Genomic DNA, 27482 nt, shown 5'->3' with positions numbered 1-27482 from the left:
TTGGTTTAAAGATAATCATTTTATTTTTCACAGAGGATTCAGAATCAGGTTTTAGCTAACATTTATTGCATGGCTATGATATGCCTGGCATTGTGCTTGGTGTTTTACATGTATTCTTTAATTGGCAAAGATGTTAACAGTGCTGTAACTTATATGCATCAGGGAACACAGTGGCTGAATTCATAAAGCAAAGATTGCAAAAAGATATTGACAAACATGATTGTACTAACAGATTTTCATGTAACCTTATTGGTTTTTGACACAATAAAAGACTTTTAAAAAGGTATTGAAAGCAGATATGTTTGAGGCCACATTCTTTTTTCACAGTGCAGTAAATCATTAAAACAAAACTATTTTTAAATAACTGATCACTGAGTTTCAAAGCACTCTTTAGAAAAAAACACTACAATAGAACATTTAGACAAGGACACATATTACCAAACTTTAAGATGTGGCCAAGGCTATATAATCAGAAATACATTTATTCTTAAGTATGCTATTTTAGCAAGTAATTTTATAAAAAGACATAAATGAGTTAATTATTCAACGTAAAAACAGACAAGGAATAAAAATAGTAATAAAATAAACCCCATACGTCTCCATGGAAAACAAATCACAAACTAGCAAAACATGGATATAAATAAATTCCAATTCTAGTTCTTTGGAAAAGAAATCATAGACAAGGTAAAACTTTGACAAATCTAATAATGGGTAAACCACAAACAGAAGTCGAAAGGAAGAAAGTGGTTAGAACAAAATAAAGAGAAGTTTTTTGGTTAATTATAGAATAGTATTCATAATTAAACTAAAATCTGAAAATGTCAATGGAATAAAGAATTTCCTAGGGCATAAAAACCACTACAAATCATCAAAATGAATGAAGTATAAAAGTATTCATAAACTGATAACATGGGAAGAAACTGAAAAAGTCACCCAAGAATTTAGCTGAAACTTTCGCCCTGTAGCTCTAGGTCCTGATTCATTTATTAGCGAATTCTTTCAAAAATGTCAAGGAAGTGTTAATTCTTAAGCTACAGAAACTATTCTAAAGTTTAGACAACAGTAAATGTCATGTCCTTCTATGATGCAAGCCTCACTCACCATGTTACCAAAACTTGACAAAGATAGCACCAATCTTACGTATGAAGATAGAGGCAAGAATCATACATAAAATATCAAGACATATAATCCAGGGTCAGAATTGCACCACAATCCCAAGAGCCAGGATTGCACCACAATCCCAAGGGCCAGGATTGCACCACAATCCCAAGTCTACAAAGATGATTTGATATTAAGAAATCCACAGATTTCATCAATCCCAAGTTGCTCGTTTTTCCATAATCTCTAAAGTCAGGAGGCATCTTCCAGTTGGTGGCATCTGACAACGACGTGGCATGTTTTCCTTTTTCAGTAGTATATAAAATAATATGTATTTTACAATCAACAATGTTTTAAGTTCAATGAAATACAGTAATGCAAAACCTCACACCAGAAGATTAAATATCAAAAAAAAAAAAATCATCTTGATGAATGTTTGAAAGGCATTTGCTAATATCCAATACCTATTCCTGATTTTGAACCAAGACATTTCCTTAACAAGAAAAGGACATCTATTTCAGGACAATTGCCACCACTATAGCTAAATGTGGAACATCATAGGCATCCCCGTTAAAACCAGGAACAAAAACAGGACACACACTACCAAGACTATTGTCGTTTGTTGCGGAGCTTTCGACCACTCCAAAAAGCCCTGAAACAGAGGAAAAAAAAAAATTTTTTTTAAAGGAAAAGTTAGAAATGGAAGGGCCACCATTGTCTCTTACCTGATACAGAGTATGTATGAGCTCTGTAAATACCTGTCAAATGAACACATAAATGGAAAAACATACCATGATGAAGGATGGAAAGACAAAATGGTTAATGATGACAATTCTTCTCCAAATTAGTGATGAGTATAGTGCGACTGGTATTAAAATATCAGGGAGGTTCGGGGAATGGATATGACATAGTGAGTTATCTAGAAAGCCAGGCAGTGGCAATGTGAAAAAAAAAATCCTTAAAAAGAAGAGAAATGGATGTAGCATATCCTATGAAATGTTAAAGCATACGATAAATTGTTGATGGGGTTCACATCTCTAATCTTTGAAAAAGGACTAAGTCCTCCTTCTGGCCTGCTGTCCACTGCTGGACACCATCTCATTTCAAAGCTCCCCTTTACAATCTGAAGAAAATAACTCACGTAAGCAGCTCCACCACAGAAAAATTTGGAAGGGGGTAGCCCCGGTGGTACAGCGGTTTAGCGCCACCACCTGCAGCCCAGGGTGTGATCCTGGAGACCCAGGATCCAGTCCCATGTCAGGCTCCCTGCGTGGAGCCTGCTTCTCCCTCTGCCTGTGTCTCTGCCTCTCTCTCTCTGTCTCTCATGAATAAATAAATAAAGTCTTAAAAAAAAAAAAGAAAAAGAAAAACTTAGAAGATTTTTCAAATATCAGGGCTCTGCCCTTGGATTTTTGGATGCAGTACACCTTGGATAGGACCAGAAAATAACGTATTTTTACAAAGTTCCTCATAATTTGTGCTATTGAAAAATAGGACAGATGTTTATTTTTCTGTGGCAACAACACTAAAAATCTGACAATTCATCAGCTGAGGAAATGGGTATGACCGAGAATATTACAGAATATTTTGGCAGCTGTAAAAAAGTGATTTTAAAAAAGAACAAAGGTGATCAATATATATCAACATGGAAAACTATCCAGAATATTGTGGTTACACAGGCATATACACATGTACACACTCACTGACCTGTGCATTTTATTGGAAATCCTTATCATTTTTTAAGGCAGAGTATAAAGTTAAGAATAAAAATGTAATAAATACAGGTCATCTGACATGCAGACATTTGACGTACATGCACACACACAACTTCTACCACTAATAATGGCCTCATCAGCCCCTTACCTTGTTCCCCTTTGTTGCTCTTCCAACTGCTGTGCATATTGGCCATGAACTATGGTTTATCTCTTCTGTTTATAATTGCCCCCTTCTGAGAAATGCCCTTTGCTAATGGAAGCCATTCCACCCCCACCTCAGGGAATCATGTGGGAGGTCAGCCGTCCATACCAGGGATGGGGCATAATACACTCCCCTGGCTTACAGGAGGGTGAGGGCTATGGATGCTCCAGAGCTCCTCATGGGATCAGGCCCAGGCCGGACCCCAGTTAAACCCATATATTTGCCTCCCTCCCACTGGCTCTTTCAAGCTCCCCTCACTATCTGCAGGTTCCTCCCAAGAGCATGCTCCCTCACTAAATCTCTCACACAATACATCCCAGCTAGTCTCAGTTTCCAAGGGGAAAAACATCTATAAGGATTCATGGCAACTTTTCGAAAACATTCTCTTGGGGGCTCCTGGGCGGCTCAGTGGTTGAGCATCTGCCTTTGGCTCAGGTCGTGATCCCAGGACCCACATCGGGCTCCCACAGGGAGCCTATTTCTCCCTCTGCCTGTGTCTCTCATAAATAAATAAATAAATAAATAAATAAATAAATAAATAAATCCTTCAAAAAATAAATTTAAAAAATTTAAAAACATTGTGTTGGAGTGTAATATGCAAAAAGAAACTTGCACACATTCTAATTACCACCTGATGGATCTTCAGGAAGTGAGCGCCCATGTCCCCAGAGCCCAGAATAAGAAGCACCTCATCATCTGTACTCCAAATCCTCCTTCATTTAGGTCTCCTCAAAGGGAAAGCTATTTCAATCTCGGATGTTGTAGACAGGTTCTGTCAGCAACTTTTGCCCACCAGTGGTTATCTCTGGACGTTAGTGTTTCTCTTTTAACCTCATGCACTTAGATGAGGCTTGCATTTATGACATGAGAGGTGAGTGACGTCTGATTCGTGGGATGAGCACAGGCCCTTATGCCTTATCCCAGGTCCTCTCTTGGGAGAGGATAAAATCCCAGACCGGCAGAATACCGGAATGCTCAAGAGATGTACTGGATTCAAATCCCAGCTCTATCACTCACAAGCTGAGTCATCTAGGGAAAATTACCTAATGCCTCTGTGCCTTAGTTTCACCATATTTAAAATGGGACCATAACAAATCCTATCTCAAGAAACTGTTAAAAGAATCAAATAAATTGAAGAAACTGCATGGTGAGGTCTGTGGAGGCTGGCTATTATTATTATTCATGGCCTCTGGTCCCACACGGCCTCATCCTCTTTGGTTTTGGGAAGGAGACCACCAGGAGGAAGGAGGCTCTGTGGATGCCAGAAGCTCAGCTGGGTCAGGACCCATAGCCGGCCAGTGAGAGGTGCCCCCTGCCCCAGCATGCACTCTGTCAGTGCTGGCTGAAAAAGTCAGAGCTCAGTGAATGGATGAATGAATGAATGTTGTTGCAGAGCCTCTAGGCACCTCCCCTTGGTTAATAAATGAATTGGTTAATAAATGAATTAATAAAGAGAAGCACTGAGAATCGCATCAGCCTCATGAGGTGAGTGGCAGCTCCCACTCCTATGTCATTCCCATCTATTTTTGTTTCCTACCTGGAGGTCCTAACTGGCTCCTACACCCATTCCTCCACCTCATCCAACCCCCTTCCTTCCACATGGGCTACCAGTGTGACTTCTCTGCATCTGCAAATCCCTTGAATGGCTCCCCACTGCCCATAAGACACACCCAACCCTCTGGCATGGAGCCTGGCAGCAAGAGGGGTCCTGTTAAAACAGAAGTTGGAACTGTTCCCACCTCTGTCCAGAGCTCTCCTACAGCTCCCATCTTTACTCAGGGTAAAAGCCAAATTCTTACCATGGTCAACAGATATTACATCATCCATCACCTCCATGACCTTGTCTCCTCCTACTCCCCCACCACCACACTTCTCCAGGCAACTGACTCCTATGGCTGTTCCTCACATGTGCAGAGCACACTCCTACCCCAGGGGCTTTCCACTTGCTGTGCCTTCTGCCTAGAACCTCTTCCCACTTAGACATCTGCCAGGCTCACTCCCCCACATCCTTCTTGCCTCTACTCCAACCTCTCCCTCTCAGTAGAGACTTCCCTGGATACTACCTCTACCCTGTACTTCTGAACCCCCTTCCTGGCTTAGTTTTCTCCATAGCACTTATTACCATCCAGCATGATTTGTAATTTAGCTACTTATTTTGCTTGTCTGTCCACGTTAGTGACTGTAAATCCAACAGAGGGAGGCACCATTTCTATCCCATTCACTGTCGTACTTCAGTGTCTGGAACACTGCCTGGCACATAGTAAGTGCTCCATAAATGGCTGTGGAATGAGCAAATGAGGAGGAAATCCCCAACTCACCTGCGAGTCCTCAGATTCTTCATCTCCTTCCACCGGGTTCCACTCCTGGGCCAGTCCAGGCTCTTGAGAAGAAAGACCTGAGTACAGGGAAAAGGAGCCATGAGCCAGTGACCAGGCCAGCTGGCGGCGGGTGGGGATGGGGGTTGGGGAGCTTTCCCTGCTCCTCCACCTGGCATCCTACCCCTGTCCTCCTCATTCCTGCATAACCCGCCAGCTTGCACACATTCTGGCCCATGTGGCCCAGGTGGTCACAGTGAATAGGAGACTTGAATGTGATCTGCCACCTTAGCCTCAGTTCCTTCAAATGAAGGAAGAGAACTGTTTCTTCTCTGTTTACCACAGCCTCCTGCAACACGGTAAGCTTGTCACCACTGCAGGGTCACTGCATGTGCGGCTCCAGCTGCCCACATGCAACCACCAGCTCTTCGAGTAAACGACCCCTTCTCCTGCCTCTCTCGCCCTCCCTGAGCACCCTTGGGTCCCTCTCCATCAATCATCCCATTTTACTGTCCTTGGAGCTCTCATCAGACATTACTTTCCTTTTTATTTCATTAGTTGTTTATTATCTGTTTCTCCACTAAAATCTAAACTCTCCTGGGGCCATCTCATTCACTGCTTGATCTAGAGCATCCAGCACATAGTAGGTGCTTGTGGTAATTTTTTGTCTCAAATGGCCTTCCACCCGTTCACTGATCCCTGGGTCCAGCCCTTTCCCTTGATGATGCTGCACTTGACCACATAGCTTATTTTGACCAATGGCGTGTGAGCAATTGGGTGCCAGTACAGCTTACAAAGCGCTTGTGAATTGAGGCTTTCCCTCTCTTGCCATGCAACCACCCCCATGAGAAAAAGCCTGGGCTGGCCTATGGGAGACAAGTAGCCCAAAGTCAGTGCCATCAAACCACTCAGACATATAAGTGAGGTGATTGCACATCAACCAGCTGGCTTGCCAGCTCAAATGCAGGCATGGGCATTGGGAGAACTGTCCCCCGAGGCCACATCATACACTGACCTGCAGCATTGTGAGCAGAGAAACGGCTATTGCTTTAAGCCACTAAGTCTTGGGCAACCTGCCACACAGCAAAGGCTGGGGGACACATATCTGTCCAATGAATGAGTGAAGGAATGAGTGTGTCTCTCTCCCCAAGGCTCTGCCACAACCTTCCCCCCCACCTCCCATGGGACACCTGCCCCTCACCTTTCTCATTACTGTCACAGCTGGCAGCCTCAACCTCCACAGCCACCCAGTCTTTGGTGGAGGTGATGCGCTTCTCCCAGGTCCGGCTCTCCCGGGGCAGCAGCATCTTGGTCCTCTCCGGCTCCAGCAGCCCCCGAATCTGCTCAGGCCTGAGGCTCTGCATCTTCCAAGGACGTAGGGTCTCTGAGACAAGTCTCTCTTCGGACAATCTGTCAGGTTCCTCAAGCACAGAGTTCAGAACCTGAAGGCTGACAAACATTTTAGTCAATCCACAAGTTTTTACGGAGGGCAGTCTGTGTGCCACACACTATTTCTAGGGGCCAGAGACACAGCAGTGCCAGAGGCCCAGCTTACTGCCCTTGTGCAGCTTGCATTCTAGCAGGGCCCAGTGGGGAGAGAGAGTGCACCGAACAGTGCCCTAGAGGCAAATAAGGCAACAAAGGGAATAGGAGTTTCAAGGTAGGAGCCAGAGAGCAGCACCTTCACGCGCATGTTCATCCCGCAGCCCAAAGCACACAGCCAGAAGGTTTTAGGGAGACTCACCCCCCAGAATCCCTCTGGCTGCAAAGATAAGGGCCATGGTCTTCCTGCCAGCCCCCAACAGCCCCAACCTTCTCCTTTGCTGGCATAAAGGAAAACCTAGAAGCATTCCCCAGGTGGAGGTTAAAGGTCTAATTTAAAAAGAAAAGCTCTTGGGATGCCTGAGTGGCTCAGTGGTTGAGTATCTGCCTTCAGGTCAGGTTGTGATCCCGGGGTCCTGGGATCGAGTCCCGCATTGGGCTCCACCGAGGGAGCCTGCTTCTCTCTCTGCCTGTGTCTCTGCCTTTCTCTCTGTGTCTCTCACAGATAGCAAATCTTTTAAAATAAATAAATAAATAAAATCTTTTAAAAAAATAAAGGGAAAAGCTCTTTAGTATTCTCATTCTCTATCCTGTCAACCCAAAATTCAAGAAATTGTTTGCAAGGAGCTGAGTGACACTGTGTAATCCTTTACCTTAGGACTCTACAGCTGGTTTAGCTCCTTATTCTAGGGAGCTGTCTGTATTATCAGCCTTGCATTATTTTAACCTACAGACTGCTCTGGCAAATAGTAATTTTTTTAAAGGAGTAAATCCTCTTGGTGTAGGGGGGGGAAAGCTTTAAAGCATTTTCTTCTTTACTTAGGTGTACACAAATAAAAATCGTTATAGCAAATTTAGAAACCACAGGGCACATAGTCTAGATCCAAAGAGACATTAGTGACTAAACAATCAAATGCAGAACACACACACAATCAATTGCATGTGGGGACCATGTTTGGAGTCAGAGTTAAAGAAACCTGGTGTGAAAAAAAAAAAACATTTTTAAGACAATCAAGGAAATTGATGATGCATTGGGATTTTCGATGATGTCAGGGCAGTCTCATCGTTTCTGCTGGGTGTGGAAATGGTCTTATGGACAGGTCAGAAAATATCCATTTTATTATTTTTTTAGAGATCTTTTTGTAGTGTGTAAAAGCCAATTAACATGATGGCTGAGATTTGCTCTAAAATACTTCTGGGGGAGCACCTGGCTGGCTCAGTCAGTAGAGCAGCCAACTCTGTCTCAGGGTTGTAAGTTCAAGCCCTACATTGGGTGTAGAACCAACTTAATACATACATACATACATACATACTTCTACAGCAAAGGAAAAAGACAGATCAAAGGAAGTCAGAGTAAGCAAACAAATGATGATTTCTGAACCTGCAAAGTGGGGAGATGTGGCTTTTAGGGCTATCCCTGTACCTGTGAGTAGACTGAAATGTTTTCATGTCAGAAACTAAGACACTAAGAGCAGATATGCAGAATATGTTCTTTGCTTCAACTTTATTAATCATCATGTTGGCTTTCCTTACAGACAGGGACAACTCCCAAACCCTGGAAACCCCAGCCCCTGGCACAGCCTGCCTCCCGGGCTCCACCCTTTTCCCTCCACCGTCCACTTGTCTCCTCACCTGCACATCCAACCGGTGCTAAGCGCACCTGCTCCTGTCATAGAAAATACGGTCCCGGTCCCAGCCTTAGCTCTGCTCTGGTCCTACCCCTCTGGTCCACTCCACCATGGACCCCACCCCATCCTCCAGCCGCTGGAACCACCATCCCACTCCATCTCTATGAATTTGACTACCCTAGCTTCCCATGTAAGTGGAATCATACAGTATTTGTCCTTTTGTGCCTTGTTATGTCACGCAGCATAATGTTCTTCCTCAAGGTTCATCCAGGTTGCAGCACAGAAATTCCCTCCTTTTTAAGGCTGAACAACACATTTTGCTTGTCCGATCAATGCTGCAGCTATTGTGAATAACGCTGCTATGAATATGACTGTGCAAATATCTCTTTGAGACCCTCCTTTCATTTCTTTGGGGAATAAGCCCTGATGTGGAATTGCTGGGTCATGGGGCAATTCTCTCTCTAGTTTTTCCAGGAGCTCCATACTGTTTTCTACAGCAGCCACACCAATCCACATTCCTAATAGTGCACAGGGTCCCTTTTCTCCATATCCCCAACAACACTGGTTGTTCTCTGGGGTTTTTGATGGTAGCCGAATAGGGGTGAGGTAGTTCCACTGCCTGGATGAGAAAGTCTGGATTTGATGCTAACAGGCCTTCCTACCTTCCCACCCCTGTCCCCTCTCTGAGAGAGAGCAGCTTCCTGCTCAGGCAAAGTATCCAGCCAGAAGATGGTGCTTTCCTGTGCATATTTTTATGATTACTCTACATACTGTAAACAAAGGGGGAGGGGAAGGGGGAGATACTGGTTTTCCATCTATAACAAAGCTTCCCTTTGTTATAGACTTTAAAAGTGCAATGACTCAGGAGTCCTGGTGAGAGTGTATGTTGGCTCAACCACTTGGAAAACTATTTGACAAACATCTACTAACTGAACATGCAATTTCACTCCTAGACACTCACTCAAGAGAAAGGAAAATCATGTCCACACAGACACTTGTCCTCAAATGTTGCTATCAGCCGTATTCATAGAATACAGATGTTCATATTTGCAGACAACCCGTGTGTCTCTCAGTCAGAGAATGGACAAGTAAACCACAGTTTATTCATATAATGGAGGGTTATTCAGAAATAAAGGGTACAAACAGAAAGGATACACACAATAACACACATGAATCTAAAAGTATACGTATTAAACTGAACGAGAAAAGCCAGACACAAAGGAGAACATCCATGTGATTTCATTAATTGTTTAAAAGTGTGGAACAGGCAAAGAAATGGATGTTGCTTGGTAACATCCATTTGGGTTGGGTTGGGTTGGGTTGGGAACAGGGGAGGAGCAAGGGAACTTTCTTGGGGTGCTGGAGATGTTCTATATCTTGATCTGAGTAGTGGTTCCTACAGGTAAAGACAATTGTGCAAATTCACTCAGCTTTCCCTTCATTGCACTGCACACTTCATGCCCATTGCTCTGTGTGTTTTAGACCTCACAGAAAACAAAACTTAAATACAAATTGTTTAAATTTTGTGGAACTTTATTTGTGGTTTCCTTGCACATTTCTGTTTCATATGTAGGTAAACAAATGTTGGTTTTGAGACTTGCACATTGCATGTATTTTGTTGTGTTTTTTGAACCTCATTCTGCAGTATTTCCAACATCAATGTTTGTAACATTCAGACATTAAAAGGACGCTTTAGATAGTGTTGGTTTCCTATGGCTGCTGCAGGAAATTACCATGAATTGGGGGGCTTAAGACAATGCAAACTTATCACCTTATAGTTCTGCAACTCAGAAGTCTGAAATGGGTCTCGCTGGGTTAAGATCAAGGTGTCTCAGGGCTGTGTTCCTTCTGGAGGTTCTGGGAGAGAATCAATTTCCTTGTCTTTTCCAATATCTTAAACCACCTGTATTGCCTGGCTCCATGGCCCCTTCCTCCATCACTAAAGCCAGCATTGGCCACTTGAGTCTTTCTCATGGTGTGTCACTGTGATTCTGACTCCTCCACCTCCCTCTTCCAACTTGTAGGATCCTTGTGGTTGCTTTGCTCCTGCATAAAGAATCCAGTTTCACCACTTCCCCCATCTCCACGTCAGCTGATTAGCAACCATAATTGGCCCTCACCCTATAACCAATATATTCATAGGTTCTGGGCATAAGGACGTAGACATCTCTCGGGAACCATCTTCCTGCCTACCACAAGAATTAAATACAAATGCTAGAAGAGAAACAGAGGAAGGGGTGTAAAGGAAAAAGAATAGGGGAATGGTAGTGTTGGTGCCAATGCGACAGAAAATAGTCGAAGGTAGGAAAGAATGGCTAGTGCTAATGGGATGCTCACAGCTGCCAGCATGGCGAGATGAGAACTTTCGGCTCCACCACGGATTCACTATGTGGCTCTAGGCAAGTGACTTAAATCCTCCACATTTCAATGTGCTCATCTGTAAAGTGGGGGTGTCGACAGTAACTGCGGCTACCTCACAGAGTCGTTGTGAGTTTTATGCAGAGACCGAAAGAGACTTTCATACACAGTGAGTGCCTGACGAGTGGAGGAACAAACAAGCTTTTCCTCTGCCTGGCTCACCCTTGCCCTTCTGTGTTGGCCTTTGTGCTCACACCTCAAGGCTGAGCAGAGACGTCACATCCCATGAGACCCCGTTAACCTTTACCACCCACGTGTGCTTGACTGTAAATGACTTTCTCAAAGCATTTCTCAGCCAGAATTTTGTGCAAGACCTGTGCTGAGTACTGGGGACTTGGGGATGAATGCAACATGCTCAGAGGCTCACATTCTCCTGCACCAAGAGGATAGCAAGCAAAGACCAACGAGCAGAGCAGGAGACCTGGTGTCACAGCAGACAGAACACCAGCAGCAAGGCTCAACCTTCATGAGTTGGGCAGATAACACAATTGCAATAGACCTAAAAAAAATAAAGATGTCTCTCCCTCCCTTTTACTTCACTATTTGAAAGTGAAAATGAAATTCGGGTCCAGAGAAATACTTCTCTATTGTAAGGAGAATGTGAGCAAATGCCAACGGATGCCTGGTATGGGCAGCGGGGATAGGGAGTAGTGGCAAGTGCGGCAAAGGAAAAATCTGGTTCCTGTCAGAAGCCCAACCAATATTTGCCCAGTTAAAACGTACACCCAATGTCTCCTATCTTCTGATTCCTCAAGAGAACACCGGAGATTTATAGTTTCAGATGACATCTTCCCCATTCTAAAATACTTTCAGATGTTTAAAAGGAAGATATTAAGCCAGCGAGCCAAATAGGGCAGGTTGTGGGGCTGCCAATTTGCAACCTCGGTGTGCGCTGGGAAGTATGAGAGGGTGAGGAGAGGAGGCTGTAAGCATAAACAATACTTTCCGAGTATTGTTGGAAAAGTTTGTGAGAGAGCATGAGTGTGGGTCCTGTTTAGATTTTTTTTTTTTTTATTTACTTATGATAGTCACAGAGAGAGGCAGAGACACAGGCAGAGGGAGAAGCAGGCTCCATGCACCAGGAGCCCTATATGGGATTTGATCCCGGGTCTCCAGGATCGCGCCCCGGGCCAAAGGCAGGCGCCAAACCGCTGCGCCACCCAGGGATCCCCCCTGTTTATATTTTAATGTCAGCTATAATCATGTGTTTAAGCTGAGGGGGAAAAGACCTGGGAAGAGGGATGACGGAGGGAGAAGACAAGAGCCTGGGGTCCAGGTTACAGGAGCCTGGATCTAGCTGGATGGAGGGTGGGGAGGGACAGAGAGAAATATGGGGGGTGGCAGGGGTGTGCGCGTGAAGGAATTCACACTTCACAGTCTCCGTGTTCTCAGCGAATCAGCAAACTGGTCATTCCCAAGAAAAAAGAAGGGAGGGGAGGTAGCCACAACTGACCCCCACTACCGTATCGGTAACGCTGCAGCCACGGTTCCCAGGAGTGCGCCACACCTTCCTAATGTAATCATCGCCATCATTCCCTGCGGCAGATACTGTTCCACGCATTTTACAGACGGAGACGGTCCTCGGTCAAAGCCACACAGCTCATCCGAGCTGGGCGGGGAGGCAAGCGCGTCCGACCACCGCGCCTGTACTCCCGGCCACTACAGAGCGGTACGCGCGCACTCAGACACACAACGGATGCACACACACGCAGGTGTGTACGGGGTGGGCACACGGACCCGACGGGCTACACGCACGGGGACGGCGGATGCAGACGCCGAGACCCCCGCGAGCCCGGGGCGCACGTGCGCCCAGCGACCCACGAGGTTGCGGGATGCAGGGTTGTTCCCTTCCTGGTGCAGAAATCGGAATTCAGCTGCGGTGCACCGGCCGCCGGCCGGGCGGTCAATGCTCGGAGGAGGAACAGATCCGACCCAGCCCCAGTCCAGCCCTCTCCCCGCGGACTGTGCGGAGGGAGCGAGAGACCCCCTCCCCGGACCCTCATCCTAGGACTGCCTCCAATCCCGCCCCCAAACACTAACGGGCTCGCACAAATTCACAGGCGCGCTTCCCGGGTGGCTGCCCGCGCCCCCAGCCCCGTCTCGCAGCCCCACCTCCCGCCCGCGGGGGTCCCTCCAAGGACTCACCCTCCCCAACCAGACCCAGTCCCGGCACTGCAGAGCTGGAGTGGCGGCGACTGCGGCTGCGCAGACTGCGGGGGTGGGGGTGGCATGTGGGGGAGTTGGGGAAGGTGGGAGGCCTTGCGGGGGAGCCGGCACCTGCTGTGGGGTAAGGAAGGGAGTGGAGGGGCCATGGAGACAATGTGGCTGCAGTGAGGTTGCTCGAGGTATGGTGCTGTGCCCGCCGTGGGTCGGCCACAGTGGAACGAGCTGTGCATCCCCCGCTGATGGGCACGGAGGTTATCCTTAACTTCCCAGCTGCAGATCCGCGCCAAGGCCAACAACTTTCTAAGGCCCCTGAATGGCTCTCTCTTCTGCAAACCCGGTCAGGGTGGGAGGGAGGAGGGAGGAGGGGCAGGGGTGTGGCAGGCCCGGGGACCCTGAGGCCAGATCCCCTGGGGTCAGAGGCTGGCTCCGCCATTTGCTAACAGTGTGTCCATGGGTGTGTCGCTTAGCATCTCTGTGCCTCGGTTTCCCATTCTGCTTACCACCTCTCAGGATAGCTGTTAAGGTAAAAAATAAGCCAGGCTTGTATGGTTTTTAGAACAGTGCCTAATTGTTGCTACTATTATCACTGTTCAAGTTTTACAATGTAATCACTACCTGCCAAATTGCTCTGATGGAAGCTACAACAAAGTTTTAGATTTTTGATAAAGCCATAGATGGGGGGAAAAAGTCTTTCTTTGTGGTCTTATTTTCATTTCATTTCATTACATGTTTGTTGACCAGGTTTATTTTCTGCTTGTGAATTGCTTGTTTATACTCTCCCTGCTTTATTCTATTTTTATAGCTTTTGCTTCTTGATTTATAGGCATTCTTTATATATTCTGATACTGATCCTTAGCTTGTCCCTCTATCTGTGGCAGATATTTTCTCCTGGCCTTTCATTTATCTTTTCACTTTGCTTACACAGTGCCTAAAGTTTTGGATTTTGATAAAGTTCAATCTATCCATTTTTTCTACTCTCATAAACACACTTCCCTCCACAACCTCATACTTTAGTCTTGTTTTATGTTTAGTTTGTCTGGAATTTTTTGAATAGTGCAAAGATCCAACTTTCTTTTCCAAATGTTTAGATAATTGAAGAATCCTGGTTTCCCAGAAAAACACTCAAAATAACTGTCATTTATCCAAGTGATTCGATGAGCAAAGGTATCACATGTACATTATTTTATTCAATGGCCCAGAGTGGTAGGATGTTATTGTCCTCATTTAAGAGAGAAGAGAACTAAGGCCTGAAGGATTTACATGATTTGTCTAGAGGACAGATGGCAAGAACATGGGAGGATTAAGATTGGAGACTAGTTTTCTTAGGCATTTCCATGTATGTCACATAATGGGAGGGAGCTTTTTAAATTTTTTTTTTCATTTATTTATTTGAAACAGAGAGAGTACACATGAGCAGAAGTTGGGGAAGAAGGAGAATAAGAAGCAGACTCCCCTCTGAGCAGGGAGCCCAACAAGGGGCTTGATCTTAGGACTTTGAGATCATGACCTGAGCTGAAAGATGCTTAACTGACTGAGCCACCCAGGCATCCTGGAAGCTTTTTTTCTTTAGCAGTTTAGAAGATGAGCTTCCAGCCATTCGAAGCACAGTTCAGTATGAATAAATGAGAGACAGATTTATCTAGAGTACGGTTCCTCATTCACTCCTCACCATTTCCTCTGATAACAAGACATTTAGTCAGGACACTAGGGAGCTACCTACCTCCTATTCATGGAGCATTTGAGGGAGTTTTAAATGCTGGCCTCCAGACCCAGATCTACCATGCACCAGCTATGTAACTTTGAGAAGTGAATTAACTGGGTCTCAGTTTCCTTATCTGTCAAATAAGGACAGTAACAGATCCTACCTCATAGTGTTATCATGAACATCGGAGTTAATACATGCACCTCATACAGACTGAGTCACTATTATTGAACAAGTTCTCCACATAGGGGAAATTCCAAATGTGACCCTGATAGTTCAAATAATTAAGAGTTGTTCTTTTTTAAAAAAATATTTTTTTTATTTATTCATGAGAAACACAGAAAGAGAGAGAGGGGCAGAGACACAGGCAGAGGGAGAAGCAGGCTCCTTGCAGGGAGCCCGATGTGGGACTCAATCCTGGGTCTCCAGGATCACGCCCTGGCCCAAGGCGGCACTAAACCGCTGAGCCACCAAGGCTGCCCAAGAGTTGTTCTTAAACCAGACTCAAGGGGGCAGCCCGGGTGACTCAGTGGTTTAGGGCCGTCTTCAGTCCAGGGCGTGATCCTGGAGACCCAAGATTGAGTCCCGCGTCGCGCTCCCTGCAAGCTGCCTGTGTCTGCCTCTCTCTCTGTGTGTCTCTCATGAATAAACAAATAAAATCACAAAGAAACTCAAGTTTGAGGGGTTTCCCTAGGGTCAGAGGTAGAGGTGGGAGTGGGATGGTGGGGAGTGGGGTGGAGGGGAGTGGAGGGGAGTAGGGAGGCTACAGAATGACTTCTTAGGAAATGACTCCTTCCCAGAGCAGAAAGAGTTTCTGGAATCTTATTCTATGTCTTCCTTTGACCTCTCTTCAGTCTTTCACATTTCCTTTTCTGTCTTTGCCACGTCTCTGCATAAATGGAAACCACCTCATGACTGATTCCATTTCCATGTAATATTCATATATTAGTAAGTAGTCATTTCATTTTAAATAAATGCACTTTCCATATTTTTAAATGCCTCTTAAAAGGAAACTTTGCAGTACTTTATAAGTGGAAAGCCAGTTTCATGCTTTATAAAAAAATAGAAGTAAAATAAATTCTAATAATTCATAGCTAGAAGCTGCCACTTCATGTGGTAGATTGAATTACCCCAATTCACCATCACTCTAACTGTGATACATCTTCACTCTTCATGGCAAGTCAAGGGGTGAAGAAGTAAATTCTGATTACCATGAGGCCATGGGAAAGGTGAAGATGTGTTATGCTCATGAGCTTTTTTCCCTCTGCTGACTGTACTTTATACCCTCCACCATAATAAATCATCATTATGAGTATGCCTATATGAAGAGTTCTGTGAGTTCTGCTAGTGAATCATCAAACCTGGGAATGGTCTTGGGGACTTGCAACACAGCCGTCAAACCTTGGACAGTACTTATGGCTACTCTTCTACCAGGAGTTGAGTACTGTTGACATCTTTTTAGAGGCTCCATGAGTAACTGGAAAAAGACAAACTAATGCTAGTTGTTCATTCCTACACTCACTCACTAATTTAGTAATTCAACAAATATTTATTAAACAGCTGTTATGTTGCAGATGCTGTTTTGGGTGGCAAGACAGTTGAAGTCTGTGGCTTAATGGAGTTTACATTGTATTGAAACAAACAAGTAAACCAATAAGTATAGAACAAAATAGAGTTTGTGTTAATTCTATGAATTACATGAAATTGATCAACGTGATAATAACTGCGAGGCCACTTTAGATGGGAATGGTCAGGAGAGGTCTTTCTGAAAAGGTGGCATTTTGAAATAAGACCCAAAAGGTGAAAAGGAACTGGTGATGCAAGAATTCATGGCAGAAAGAATAGCAGGTGCAAAGGCCCTGAGGAAAAAGAAGGAAGCCAGTGTGAGCAGAGTGGTCGGGCAAGGGAAAAACTAATGAGAGATAGGATTAGAGAAGCCATCTAGGGTCTTAAAAGCCACAGCAACATCTTTGAATGTTATTGTAGGTGCATTGGGAAACTATGGAAGGGCATTGAGGAAGGGTGTGATATAATCAATTTACATTTTCAAAGCATAACTGACACTGTTGTATAGGGAAAACTCTAGAAGGGGCTACAGGTAAAATGGAGAGATCAGTTAGGAGGCTGTTACAATAAACCAGGCAAAACATGATGATGGCCTGGATGACGTGGCGGCAGTTGGGGTGAAGAGCAGTGGGACAGATTCAGAATACACTCTAGAGATGGAGCTGAGAAGACTCACTGATGGGCAGTATGTGAGAGGCAGGAGAAAGGAAGGAATCAAGGAAGACTTTTGGACTTTGAGCCCGAGCAACTAACTGCCCTACTGTGAATGCAGTGAGGAGGTCTCACTTTCTTTTTGTCTGTGAGAAAATCCAGAATTCCCTCTTTGGGGCGGATAAAGTATTATATGCCTGTGTTTTTTTGAGGTTAACGCCAAGAGAGCCTGGTTACCCAGATATCAGCATTCAGACACTCTGGGGATGACGGATGTGGAGTGAGCCCAGGAATGCTCAGAACAGCACATCTAGCGGAGACAGCGGCGGAAGTGGGCTCCTGGCGCTGTTCGCGGTGCTGAACCAGTCAGGCCTGGGCTGTCCGTGGTGCTGAATTGCTAGGCGGGCCAGCTGGAGAGGGCTCTAGCTCTCTCTACCCCTCTGCCTCTCTATGCCTCTCTCTCTGTCTCTCCCCACGCCTGCCCATTTCCTCCTCTTGCCACCCTCACCCTTTCTCCCCCTCTTTTTCAAAGAACCCATCTGCCTGTGGAAAGTCCTGCTGTTGCCTGGAAACAAAGCTCTCTGGGCTTTGGGGAGCACGGGATGAAAGCAGATGAGGGTAAAAACAGCAGAATCATTTTTAGGAGGCAGCTTTGACTCTTAGAACAGCAGGGCCTGATTACAACCTGACTGGAATTACTAACGCAGAGTTTCCAAAGCATCTCTTAGAGGAAAATGTACAAAAAGGAAACAGGGAATCCCTGGGTAGCTCAGTGGTTTAGCGCCTGCCTTTGGCCCAGGGCGCGATCCTGGAGTCCTGGGATCGAGTCCCGTGTCAGGCTCCTGGCATGGAGCCTGCTTCTCCCTCCTCCGGTGTCTCTGCCTCTCTCTCTCTCTCTCTCTCTCTCTCTCTCTCTCTCTCTCTCTCCGTCATAAATAAATAAATAAATAAATCTTAAAAAAAAAAAAAAAAAAGGAAAACAAAGAAAAGGTGCCCAGGATTCAGGCTGATGGTTACCTTGGGCTGGGTGGAAACAAGGGAGTGTTATATATAAGTATATATGAGTTATTGGCAAGAATCTAGTTTTTATGTTGTGAGGTGGGGTCACAAGAAGGATACTATTGTAGATTAATATAAATACAGCATGGTTATATTTTATCCTAACTTGAATTATAAACATTTGAAATCATGAGCATTGGAGGCATTTTTGAAATGAGGAGACTTACAATTTAAAATTCTTTAAAAATTCATACTTTTGAATGTGACCAATTATGTCCATTGTAAACTCTGCTTGTTATTATGCTATCACTTTAGCTAGTACAGATACATGGCAACCACTTTCATTAGAATTGGTCTTAAATTATGTGAGTTTTGAATTGTCCAAGGTCTTCAAGAATGAGTCCCTGGCATAAAATCTACCCACTGTGGGATTAATGACTGAATGAATGAATGTTTGTTTTTCCCAAAGATCTGGTCAACAGGGAAGCCATATATGCTTCTATCACTCAATAGACAGACATTCATAAAGCACCCACTATGTGCTGGCCATTGCAGGGGACATCCAGGATACCTGAGGCATATCCTCTTCCCCTAAGAGAATGATTTCCACACCTTTTCAAGAGGCAGGAAGGTTTGAGCCTCTGATATGAGCTCTTTGATCAGCTAGAGTCACTGATGTCTGACTCTTACCTACTCTTCTCTCTCTCATGAAGGTGTTGGCATGATGGGTTTTGATATTCCAAATTCTCTAAAGAAGCTGGCGCTCATTACATTATATACATAGTTTTCTTACTTAAAGTCTGCCTCACCTTCTAAAATATAGACTCCTGGATAGTAGGGACTGTGTGTTTCTAATTCATCCTTGAGCTTCTAGCCTTTAGAACATTGTTTGACACATACTGGATGTTCTATGAATGGCTTTTTTTAAGGGTTGAATGAATGAAAAGTGATGTTTGTAAACACAAAATATCCCAATATCTCAATTATGTTAACTCATTAAGTTAAAAAGAAGATGAGTGAACTGAACCAACACATCAATAGGCTCAATGCAGCCTATGGTCTGCCCAGGTGAGTCATCTAAGATCATGGAGTCCTTATTGACCAAAACGCTGCCATGAGCCCATTCATAGGCAGTTGATTTGTTGTTCCCCATTGTGGTCCCGTGGCTGTGGCCCAGAAGACAGGGCTGTGGCATTAAGCAAGGAATCCTGTTTGCAAGGATCATCCCACAAGGGAAAGAATCTACCTATTTTTTTAAAACAACCAGAAGGAATTAATCCCACTATGTGGCTGCATTTAATTATGGTGGTCCTTCCCCCAACTAGCAGATATGAAGGTTCTTTCCAGAGAGTGATCATTTGGGAGCCTCAGATCTCTTGGAAAAGACACAAATTCCACTTGTAAACAGCCAGGATTTAACCCAGGGCAATCTGTCACCAAAGATCTTATTTTGCTACTACTGAAAACTTCTCAGTTTATGCTACAGGGGAGCAGGGGAAAAGATGGATGATTGAAGTGAGAGAATTCACCTAGTCACCTAAAACCCTGAAGTAGTCACTTGGGGGGTATGGAGAGAAACAGAAAAATGGCAGAATTGCCAAGTCTGCTTAGAGAAATATGTGCCCTCCTCCATGCTATCAGTTGGGTAATGCTGTTATACTCATTTTAAAGAACAAAATAGATCTTTGTGGACTGATATGGAAAGATCTTAAAGACACATTACTGCATAGAAAATAGCCAGTTGAAAAACCAGATGCAGTCTGACATCACTCATAAGAAAACCCACCAACATATAAAACAATGTCAGATATTTTCTATGGATGCATAGATGTGTATATAAAGGTATGCCAAATTTAAAACATGAATGGTGTTAAGAAAAGGCACACAAGATTACCAATGATCAAGGTTTCATTTTTCATTCATGATGAAAAACCAGTAATTTTGTTAAATGACTATCACAGCCAGAAGACATATCTTCAAGTCTCAGCATGGCAGAACTTGGGAATTAAGTTTTTTTTTTTACCCTGGATTATAGGGTTTCAGGAAGTGTTTTATTATGTGGGGATCAGGACTAGACAGGGAGGCTGGGTTCTATTTGGTTAATCTTAGAGTGCAAACTAATTTCTCTTACTGACTAGGATATGCCATGAATGTGACAGTTTTGTTTCTACGTGTATAGCTTATAAAATAAAAAGTTAAAATCCTAAAATCCAAAGATATTGACAATATAAAGGCATACTTCAATGTCAGAGATGTTAGAATGTTGTAAAAAAAATTAAAAGTGTATCTTAGCATCAAAGAAATATGATACATAGATATAATTATTACAACTTGTTAAGTAATAATAGTGTATATATCATATTAAAAGGTTTATATACATTTGGCATTGTAATTATGACATGAGTAATATTAGCCCAGCTTGTTCTATGGATAAGGAAAGTGAGGCTCAGAATCAATGCATTCCTAGATATGCACATAAAAGCTGCATCTATTTCTATGGGCACAGACACATATGTACTTGAGAAGGAAAAGCACCCTCCAGTGCACCCCAAATCTGCAAGTTACTCACCTCTAGAGCAGAGGGCTGGGATTGATGAAGTGAGATCAGCAGGAAGTCTTGCTCTATCAGTTTGTTTTGACCTTTAACAAAGAAAATATTTTTATTTATTAACTGTCCAGAAATGAAATAAAATAATACTATTTAAAAAGGGATTCAGAGAAGGTGAGTCTCCCTCCAACAGATGGAATTTGAATGGCCTTGCTCACCCCTGATTCTCAACACCTTCTGATAGCTATTCAACTGAGTCACCTGGCTCACACAGCCAGTAAATCGCAGACTTGTGATTCAGACCTGAGAGCCTGGCTTTAAAACCCACCCCTGTCCTGCTCCATGGGGCAGACTATTTTTGGAGTTCTTCAACACCAGGGGAGATCTCTCTCCTCCTCAGTTTCACCCTCAGGATTGCACATTCCCGAGAGGAGGGGGGAACAGGGCATGGCTGACTGTATCTACTGTGTTCAGTCTTTGTCCGGGTCTTCACAGCAGTCCTCTTCCCCCAGAGAGGATCCCGGATCCATTCTTGGGCAGCCAATCTGTCTTTTCTTTCCATCTGGGAGAGATGATTGATTGCCACAGGGGACCCTCTCTCAGATGCAGACCACGAGCTAAGGGAAAGAAAGTCCTAGCATCTGATTTCCTTCTTTGCTGGCCCTTTTAGGATCTGAAGAGATGAGAGGTGTATGTGTATATGCACATGGAAAACAGCTCTTGAAGGCTCCCAAGTAATGGTTGCCAGAAGAGAACCCAGGGTTGGAAGGCAGGGAGAAACTTGCTTTCTTGTCATATATTCTTTTTTTTTTCTTGTCATATATTCTTTTGCCCCTTTGAGTTTTGTATCAAATAAGCTCTTCAGTGAATAATGAGAAATAAAGTACAGAAGTAGGTAAATTGTTAAAGGATTAGGATAAAATGAAAAAAAGAATTGAAGGCAATGTCAACATGAGATGTATGGTGGCTTAAAATTATTTTTTAAAGATTTTATTTGTTTATTCATGAGAGACAGAGAGAGAGGCAGAGACACAGGCAGAGGGAAAAGCAGGCTCTCTGCAGGGAGCCCGATGTGGGACTTGATCCCAGGACCCTGGGATCATGACCTGAACCGAAGGCAGACGCTCAACCACTGAGCCACGCAAGCATCCCTTAAAATTATTTTTAAGTCAGGTTTGGTGCTCGGTATGGAGTCTGCTTAGGACACTCTCTCCCCTGCCTCCCCCCGCCCCCCAACTGCTTGCTTGGTCTCTCTCTAAAAATAAATAAATAAATCTTTTAAAAACCTACTTTTTAAAATCAAAATCATGTACCTACATGATGAAAAAAAATCTGAGTGGTAAATACCTAGGAGGCACACTCTTAGTTCCTATGCTACCCTGTAGGCTTATATAATTTCATCATCACTCTTTTGAAAGGAACCATGAGGGTCCCAGTTTCAGATACGATAGGGTAGGGACCTCTGTTCTGTCTCTCTCACTGAAGAATTTCAATAAATCAGCAATCTGCACAGCAGTAGGAGCTAGTGTAAGTATTTTAATCACTGATAGCTAGCACCCTTTTGGTGATCTGTAGGACAGGACAAGGCAGCAGAGTCAGAGACCTCCCATCAACTAGTTACCAACTTCTGCAGAAGCATCTCAAGAGATTAATAACCTGTACAGAAATGGTACTACTTACTATTATGTATATTTGCTAATCAGAGCTCTGCTGTAATGTCACCTTCTTAGAGAGATCCTCCCTGACTCCAAAGCTGAAGCAGCCTCCCCTCCTCTTCACCTCATTACCTCTGTTCACACTCAGAAATTAGCACACTAGTGGCTCCCTAAGACAAGGGGCTTTGGTTTGCTCCCTGCTGGACTCCCAGGTCCTAGAACAGTGTCTGGCACAGAGGAGGTGCTCAGATATTTGCGGATGAATGATTCCCTGCTCACCCTGAAGCTTCTTGTCCCTTGAGATTTCTGCTTATGAGCAGATGTAGGAGATCTAAGTATTTTTCTATATTAGGTAACCACTTTCTTATTTCTTAGATGACCTCTCTCCCGCTCCTAAGGGGAAAAGAAGAGAAAAACATCTCAGGCTCCTTCTTGACTCAATTATCTCCTCCCCCTTTCCACACACTTCCACTCACACCAACCACTCTGTGCTACATTAAATTCAGCAGTGAAAAAATGCCAGCTTCACACCTGCCTTCACACCTGTCTCTCCTCCTCCACATCTTCACTACCTCTCACCCTTTCTGTGAAGCAGGTGATCATCTATAAATAAACATCCACATCCTGGTAGGCAGTTCTTTAAAGAAACTTGGGCAAAAGAAAGATTCCTCTGTGGAGACTGAGAAAATTAGGACCATTCAAGTTTAACATTGGCACAAGTACAGCCATTGTAGCTTTGGTAGGCATCTCAGGCCACTGTGACCAGGCCACTGTGACCAGGTACTGAACTCTACCTTACCCCGGCTACAGGCAAAATCACAAAGCACGCCCTTATCAGAATAAGGAAGCAAGAGCTTGTGAGACCTCTTTACTGGAGACTCTCACACCCCCACCCTTACTGAAAAACCCCACCTTACCCCTAGACCAGCCCATAAAAACGAGCTGTAACCCACCTCAGGGTCCAAGTCCCTGCTCTGCTGTGTAGGGTATACTTGGACCCAAGCTCAAGCTTGTTAATAAACCCTCGTGTACTTGCATCAGTGTCGGCTCCTTGGTGGTTTTCTCATATTTGCAATCTTGGGCACAACATCCTCCTACAAATCTTCATGCTTTGGGAAGCATCTACAGGGCGAATGAGTGTCCATGATGAAATCCATCGATCTATCCTGGAGTGGTGGTGCTGGTAGGGGTAAGTGGGGGTAGGCAGATGGATATAATTCCCTCCTAATATTTCTCCCTGGTCTTGGGAGATCAATAAACACTAGGGAGGCTTGTCCTGGTAATAGGCATAGAGGAGGGTTGCACTCAAACCTCATATCAGTCTTAGGAGGTGATAATAAAATTATTATAGTGATAATGACCACATGGAAGAGAACCTATGTGCCAAGATCTGCTCTAAATGCTTCACTGTACAACTCCGTTTGTCCTTCACAACACCACTCTAAGGTAGATACTATTCCCTACCTCACTGTACAGATGAGGAAACTAAGCTGTACAGAAATTAAGTCACTTTCCCAAGGTTCCTTAACAAGGGAGTGACAAACCCAGAATGTGAATACACCTGTGCACTGCCTGGAAGCTCTCACCTGGGGCTGCCAGAGGCACCTGTCAGAATAGTCACAAGGCCACACCTAGCTGTGGGGGAGTCTGGGAAACTCAGCTAAAACGTAGGGGGTCTAGCACCTGGAAGAAGTGGAGACAAGATATTGGGGAACAATGAGCAGTCTTCACATCCCCCAAACACATTTAAACCTTATTCCATGTGGTTAAGATCCCAAATTTAGGAGCTCATGGCAACTGCCCATAATGGGTGGGGCAGTAAATAAGACAGGCATTCTAATACATTGGCAGTGGGAGTGACAACAGAGAAATTACTTTGGGAAGGTGTACCAGTTAGCTATTTCAAAATGATACTATCTCCAGGTAGATAGGGTCTCCAACAGCCAGCTAGCTAGTCAGAGAATTGCTTGCTGGTGTGTGTGTGTGTGTGGGGGGGAACCATGTACTGGAATTGGTGACAGAATCAGAAGATCTAATTTGCAAAATCCTATAGCATCATTTCTGCCATATTCTACTGGTCAAGGCAAGCCACACGTACAGCACAGATTCAAGGAATGGGAAAACAGAGTCCAATTCTTGATAGCAGGTGCTACCAAAAAAAAAAAAGTGTGTCATTTTTAATATCCAAAAAGAAAAAACTTAAAAAGAAAATGGAAAGGCAGGCAGGGGGCAGGGAAGAGAAACAAACAATGAAAAACAAAACAAAACAAAGTAGAACAAAGCAGTTCTTAGGAAGAGGTAGTGTAGGACCACTCAGGTGCCCCTTGGGCAGTGGGTGGAGCCTCCAGGGCAGGTGAATTCTGCTCTGCCCATCCCTTCTCTGCAAGCTCCAGGATTTTATTAATTTATTTACTTAATTACTTATTTTAAAGATTTTATTTATTTATTCATGAGAGATACACACACACAGAGAGAGGCAGAGACATAGGCAGAGGGAGAAGCAGGCAAGCTCCATGCAGGGAGTCTGATGTGGGACTTGATCCCGGGACTCCAGGATCACGCTCTGAGCCAAAGGCAGACACTTAACCGCTGAGCCATCCAGGAATCCCTAGTTCCAGCATTTTCTAGCTTAGATCCAAGTAGAGACAAAAACACAACCACACGCTATCTACGTCTTGCTGACCCTGTCCTGTGGCCTTTCCCAAATTCATTACACCTAAGCCTTCTCCTCCTCCTGCAGTTAAATGACATTATATGGGTATTGAAAGTCTCTCAGGGGGGCTGGCACATAGTACACACTCAGTAAGTGATGGTGGTAGTAATCTAGATAAACCATAAGAGGGCACACCTCAGAGATAAATGGTGAAGCTCCAAAGAGTTAATCCATGCTGAGTGCTTAGAACAACAGTCCCTGGCACTTAATAAATACCAATAAATAAATAAATAAATAAATAAACAAATAAATAAACAAACACCAAGAAGTGCAGTATTGCTATTGTTACTGTTATAAAATGCAAGAGAAGCTTAGTACATATAATAAAAATAATAAGGCTTTAGAGCTGCACTGTTGAATGCAGCAACCAGGAGCCACGTAGAACCATGAAACTTTATATTAATTAAAATACAGTGCAGCTAAAAATCTAGTGCTGCGGCCACACTGGCCACCTGCAGCTAGGGGCCACCTGCTCCGACAGCATGGGTTAGAGAACATTTCCACCAGCACAGGAAGGTCCTCAGGACAGCGGTGTGCTAGCGGGTCCTCTCGGAAGAACTCAGTGGGAATTACTTCGTGTAACCCATAGGGCAACCCTACAGGCTAGGTTTCCCTCCTCACAACCTCCTTACAGGTGAGAAATCCGAGGCTGAGAGGTCCTAGGACACCTGGCTGAGACCTGAACCAGGCGAACCTGGGGCCAGAGACCCTGCTCCTACCCAGTTCTCACCCATCACCTTCTAGTTCTTTCCAGTGTTGTTGAGGCTATCCCCTTCCTTCATTTCTTCATGCCCTCATCTTCCTCGTACCCCTTTTCCCCCCTCCTCCCCTGCTTCTCTACACCTCTCACTCCTCCTCCTTGCTCCTCCCCAGGCCCCTTTTCTGCTGCCCCGCCATCACCTCCTCCCACTCTGCTCCCATTCCTCTACTACCCATTCCTCCCCGTGCCCCTCCCCTCACTCTTCCTCCTTCCTACCCCACCTCCCCTCCTCTCTGCTTTCCTACAGCTGTCCTCCTACCCTGTCCTTCCTGCTACCCCTTCCTTCCTCATCCTGTCTTCCTATGCTCCCTTCCCTCCTTCTTTCCCTCCATCCTAAATCCCTTCCTCCCCACTTCAAGTTCTCTGCACCTCCCCTCCTCCCACTCCTCCAAGTCCCAAGCCCCACCCCGCCTCCCATCCCTATCTTCCCTTCTCCCTCCTCCCTCCATCGAAGCCCCTCCCCCATCCTCTCCCCACTCCTCCCTCCAGTCCCCCCACCGCCTCCCCTCTTCTTTCTTCCCCCTCCCCTCCTCCCTCCAAATTCCTCCCCTCCTTCCTCCAATCCCCTCCCGCTCCCTCCAAGCCCCTCCCTCCCTTCCTCCATCCAAATCCCTCCCTATTTTCCCTCCTCCCTCCTCCAAGCCCCTCCCCCATCCTCTCCCTCCCCTCCTCCATCCAAGCCCCTACCCATCATCCCTCCCTTTCCTCCTTCCCTTTCCCCTCCTCCCTCCAAGCTCCTCCCCCAACCCCATCTCCGCCCTCCTCCTCTCCTAGGTCCCCCTGTTTCCAGCGGAGGCTTGTGGGAGCGCGGAGGGGGCGTGGTGCCGCGGGACGTGGGCGGGAGTGGCGAGGCGCGCAGGCGCAGACCGAGCGGGACCGACCGTGGCCGGAGCTCGGCTGCCGCGGCTACGTGACCGCCGGTGAGTGGGTGCCGCCCGCCGGGTTCGATGGTCCTCCAGGCTTTCGTCGTGGGGGCAGGACTACGCACCCTGGGCCGCCAGAGGGGCGCGGAAGGGGCTGTGAATCCCGCCGCCCCTGCATACCTCACTTTTCCCGCCCGGACAGTGGATCTGCGGGTGCCGCTGTGCCGGGGCGGCGCGCTGGGCTCCGGCCGCCGGAGCTGCTCTCGTTGTCGCTGTTGTTTAGGTAATAGTAACGGCAGCGCCGCCGCCGGCAGTTTCCGGGCGTCCACTTGCTTCGTGCGGGAGTCAGAGCCCCACCGAGCGGGGATCATCGCCCCACCGAGCGGGATCCCCCTCCCGCTTTACTGGCGGCGCCCTGCGCTCCTCGGGGGTGCAGCCGCCCGGGGAAGACCGGCCCGGATCCGGGGCGGGGCTTCTGGAGCTCCGGGCGGTGCTGGTGCGGACGCTGCGAAACCCCGACAGACGCCGCAGGACCTCGCTGAAGCCTCCGGGAGCCGGTTCCCTCCGCACTAGAACATCCCCGGGTTTGCGGATGTGGAAACTGAGGCACAAGGGGCACCTGAGTGGCTCAGTGGTGGAGTGTCTGCCTTTGGGTCAGGTCGTGATCCCGGGGTCTTAGATCGAGTCCCGCATAGGGCTCTGCTCAGGGAGCCAGCTTCTCCCTCTACCTGATGCTCTCACTTTGATACTAAGAATAGGACAGTAACATCCAGTATTGCTGCTACAGATTAACATGGTACTGGAGGTCCAGGTATCCTCTAAGGAAAGAAGGATTAAGAGAAGTACTGGTAGGGGGGCGTCTGGGTGGCTCAGTGGTTGAGCGTTTGCCTTTGGCTGGGATTGTGATCCTGGCGGTGCTAGGATCGAGTCCCACATTGGGC

At 45.6% G+C, this 27482-nt stretch overlaps 1 protein-coding gene across 8 annotated transcripts; it reads right to left on the bottom strand.

Annotated features, from left to right (window-relative positions):
- Nucleotides 1-27004, bottom strand: SMIM17 (small integral membrane protein 17). 8 transcript variants are annotated; one of them, XM_025985392.2, is made up of 7 exons: nucleotides 26722-27004; nucleotides 22485-22598; nucleotides 20572-20642; nucleotides 16148-16263; nucleotides 6532-6779; nucleotides 5334-5410; nucleotides 1-1750 (listed from the first exon to the last, which is right to left on the bottom strand). In XM_025985392.2, exons 4-7 carry the CDS (start codon nucleotides 16255-16257, stop codon nucleotides 1640-1642), a joined length of 546 nt encoding a protein of 181 aa, XP_025841177.1. In that variant the 5' UTR covers nucleotides 16258-16263; nucleotides 20572-20642; nucleotides 22485-22598; nucleotides 26722-27004; the 3' UTR covers nucleotides 1-1639. The 8 variants fall into 8 exon arrangements, with proteins under 8 accessions (XP_025841177.1, XP_025841181.1, XP_025841176.1 ...); XM_025985396.2 differs by lacking the exon at nucleotides 16148-16263; XM_025985391.2 differs by lacking the exon at nucleotides 22485-22598 and having other exon boundaries at nucleotides 26722-26855.
- Between the last annotated feature and the right edge of the window lie 478 nt (nucleotides 27005-27482).

Source organism: Vulpes vulpes, chromosome 1, assembly GCF_048418805.1.
Source record: "Vulpes vulpes isolate BD-2025 chromosome 1, VulVul3, whole genome shotgun sequence".
Classification (NCBI taxonomy): domain Eukaryota; kingdom Metazoa; phylum Chordata; class Mammalia; order Carnivora; family Canidae; genus Vulpes; species Vulpes vulpes.
Note: the sequence above shows the minus strand (reverse complement) of the source record. Positions and strands in the feature narration are given on the sequence as shown.